At 56.9% G+C, this 3,250-nt stretch overlaps 1 protein-coding gene across 1 annotated transcript; it reads right to left on the bottom strand.

The window, feature by feature from the left end:
- On the bottom strand, positions 211-2,220 carry LOC8084354 (1-aminocyclopropane-1-carboxylate synthase 7). Its single transcript, XM_002454974.2, has 3 exons — positions 1,688-2,220; positions 1,417-1,577; positions 211-1,262 (listed from the first exon to the last, which is right to left on the bottom strand). Exons 1-3 carry the CDS (start codon positions 2,033-2,035, stop codon positions 380-382), a joined length of 1,392 nt encoding a protein of 463 aa, XP_002455019.1. The 5' UTR covers positions 2,036-2,220; the 3' UTR covers positions 211-379.

The raw sequence follows: 3,250 nt of genomic DNA, 5'->3' as shown, positions 1-3,250 counted from the left end.
GAAATAAAATTTGGATAAAATATTCATTTTTAATGTAAAATTTTATTTTATGGTTTTATAGACATTTAATTTTATGACTCATAGAGAGTTGGTAATTCTATGGTCTCATTATAATATTGACATGGCATTAAAAATGCATATGTGGCCAGCTTTTTTTTTTTTAACGAACCGGCAGGAGAGCTGTCCGCTATATTAAAAAGAGGATATGTGGCCAGCTATTAAATGCAGTGTCTCTCCATTTCCGAGGCAATAGTTATTGTTACAAAATCGATGTTACCATCAATCGAAAAATAAAAAAGAATCCTCTCGATTAACTACTCTGTGTTTTAATTTGTCCAATAATGTGATTTACCCTCAAAATTTTACTTTGTGACTTCGTCTAATGCTGTTGCTGCTGCGTCGACACAGCTGTTTCCTTGTTCCACCTGTCCATGAAGCGGCTCATCCTCGCGAGTGCAACATCCAGCGTGTCCAAGCTCATGTTAGCGAAGCACACCCTGAACCAGCCGGGCTCCGAGCAATGGCACGACGAGCCCGGCGAGATGTTGAGCTTGACCTCCCGCAGCATCCGGTCCCACAGCCTGAGCTCGCCGGCGACGGTCGCTTCGCCGAGCAGCCGCCTCATGTCCATCCACACGAACAGCCCGGCATTGCCCCGCAGGCACGGCACGCCGGCGCGGGCCAGCCCGGCGACGATGTGGTCGTGCCGCGCCCGGAGGCGCTGGCGGTTCGTGCGGATGTAGGCGTCGGCGAATTCCGCGTCGGAGAGCATGGCGGCGAGCGTCTTCTGCGTCTGCGACGACACGAGCGTGAAGCTGGACATGCGGCGCGCCGTGGTGACGACGGCGTCGTTGTACGAGTACACCACGCCGACGCGGAACCCCGGGAGGCCCAGGTCCTTGGACAGGCTGTACACGATGTGGACGCGCTCCGCGACGCCGCCGCGGGACTCGACGAGCTCCGCCACGCTGACCAGGTCCGGCGCCGCGAAGACGGAGCCGGAGTAGATCTCGTCGGAGATGAGGTGGATGTTGTGGCGGACCACGAAGTCGAGCACGTCCTCGAGGACCGACCGCTTCACGGTGGTGCCGAGCGGGTTGGACGGGTTGGTGAGCAGGACGGCGCGGACGCGCATCCCCGCGGCCTCCGCCTCCTCGTACGCCGCCTGGAGCGCGGCCACCGTCACCTGGAACCCGTTGGCGCTGTCGCAGTGCACCGGCACGATGTTCACCCCGGTCCTCCACCGCAGGTCTCTATCGAAACTGCAAACCAAAGCAGAGCCAGCCGCCGCCATGTCAGAACGAGACGAGAGCACTGTCTGTCTGTCTGTCTGTGTAGAGCACTGTGGCAGTGTATGCGACAGTAGCATAGATAGCACTGGTCGGTGCATGCATGCAGCTTGCTTGATGTACTTACCCAGGGTAGTAAGGAGTAGGGATCAGCAGCGCGTCTCCGGGGTTGGCGAGGATGAACGTGAGCAGCTCGTTAGCCGCCGTGGCGCCGGCGGTGAGCACGATGCGGTCGGGGTCAAACCTGGCCTTGCCGCCCCTAATCTTCTCCATGAAGCTGGCCATCGCCTGCAAGCAAATGACGCGGGTCAGTGTACGTTGCACCTGTCCATGGTCCACCCAACACAACGATCGAAGAGACGAGCAGAGCATGCAGCGCGCTCGGTCACGTTACGCACCATTCTGAAAGCCTTGAGGCCGTGGTAGTCCTGGAACAGCGCGTTGTCCCTGAAGCTGGCAACGCCGGAGCCGGCGGCGGCACCGCCCCAGCTCGCCGCCTCCGGGTGGTCCCTGAGGTACCCCTCGAGGAGGTCGAAGGAGACCTGGTTCTCGGCGAGGCCCATCTGTATGACGCCGCCCGGGTTGGTGGCGGCGTCGTAGGGGTTCTCGTCGTAGGCTTTCCACCCGGCGAAGTAGGGGGAGTCCTCGCCGTGGAGACCGGACGTGGCCACCTTCGACAGGGGAGCAGGCGACGCCGCCGCCGCCGCGTGGCTCTGGTTCGCGCCCAGCAACAGCTTGCCACCCATGGCCGTTCTTCTGCACTTGGCTCACGCACACACAAGTGGTGCAATCGCAAACAAACAGGACTATCTGACGACGATGGCTGCAAAATGGATGGATTTGCAGTGTGCAGGGCAGCTCGAGGAATGAGCAGGCAAGGCAGAGGAGGACAAGAGGCTGTGATGGTCGATCCAGCCAAGTGTGAGGGTGTGGCATATATAGGCGAGCCGAGTAAGATAACTATATATACTCGTGTGTGAAACCACCAAAAATGTCAAAAGGTGTTAGAAAGGGAGAGGGCTCACTCAGTCAGAGCAGAGGGAGGGCGACCAGACTGTCAGCTGCAAATCAAACGATATAATAAAAGCAGGGAGCTTTATTTAGGCTAAGCGCGAGTGCTCAACCTACTCATGAAAACGCTTTGCTAATTCGTTCGTTCCTAGTCAGAGTCAATGATTGAGCCGTGTGAGCTTGAGCAATGGGTATGGGGTAGCAGCAGGAGGGAAAGGAGGGATGCGCTCATGCATCCTGTCCTAGCTGCTACGGATACGGAAGATGCACGGCGGAGTCCAGCTGTTTCCCGCGGCAACAAGAGCAGGGGGCAGCTCCTGTATATGCTGTCGCCTTTCGCCGCCGGCTGATGCAGGCATGGTGCTTCAATTCCTGCAATCGTGCGGACAGATGGGCGGGCGCCTTATCTCGTAGCGAAGCCAGCCGCATTCGTTTGTTTGTTTAATCCCGCGACGCAATCGGAGTCGGAGGTTATGGCCCTGCGCGCGCACGACGACGACGACGCCGACGCCGGTGCTGGTGGGTTTGGCGCCAGCGAAATCCCCAGGGGAATATTTGCCGGTTTCATTAGGGACGAGCTGAACAGGCTCGCATGTCCGTGAATTTTCTTACAGAATCAGGATCGCCTTTAAATTTTTTTCCGTCTTGGCTAGAGGCCCAGCAGTCCGATCGATGCGTCCGACTGAAAACTGAACATCTCGCGCTGTACTGTCTGCGCGTTGTCATGTTGAGTTTTACAACTCCGTTCTGCCTGAATCATGGGGAGTACTGTAGTAGAGTGATGCATATATGCATGCGTGGTGACAGAGCGGATCATGGACTTGCCGGCGTCTGATTACGACAATTAAGCAGGTAGCTAGTCGACGTGTTTGACCTCGAGAGGCGGAGGCCAGCGACTAAACAAGGGCGATGAGCCCCTCTAACCATGGACGACTTGTCTAGCTCTAGCC

Source organism: Sorghum bicolor, chromosome 3 (genome assembly GCF_000003195.3).
Source record: "Sorghum bicolor cultivar BTx623 chromosome 3, Sorghum_bicolor_NCBIv3, whole genome shotgun sequence".
NCBI lineage: Eukaryota > Viridiplantae > Streptophyta > Magnoliopsida > Poales > Poaceae > Sorghum > Sorghum bicolor.
The sequence above is the reverse complement of the archived record's forward strand: the minus strand, read 5'-3'. Positions and strand labels throughout refer to the sequence as shown.

What these genes read in the sequence shown, in the direction of transcription:
- LOC8084354 (XM_002454974.2), bottom strand. Translation starts at nt 2,035, where the DNA reads ATGGGTGGCAAGCTGTTGCTGGGCGCGAACCAGAGCCACGCGGCGGCG. An exon ending in GCCTCAAGGCTTTCAGAATG is followed by an intron (nt 1,578 to 1,687) that starts GTGCGTAACGTG and finishes ATTTGCTTGCAG; the next exon opens with GCGATGGCCAGCTTCATGGA. An exon ending in CCTACTCCTTACTACCCTGG is followed by an intron (nt 1,263 to 1,416) that starts GTAAGTACATCA and finishes TTTGGTTTGCAG; the next exon opens with TTTCGATAGAGACCTGCGGT.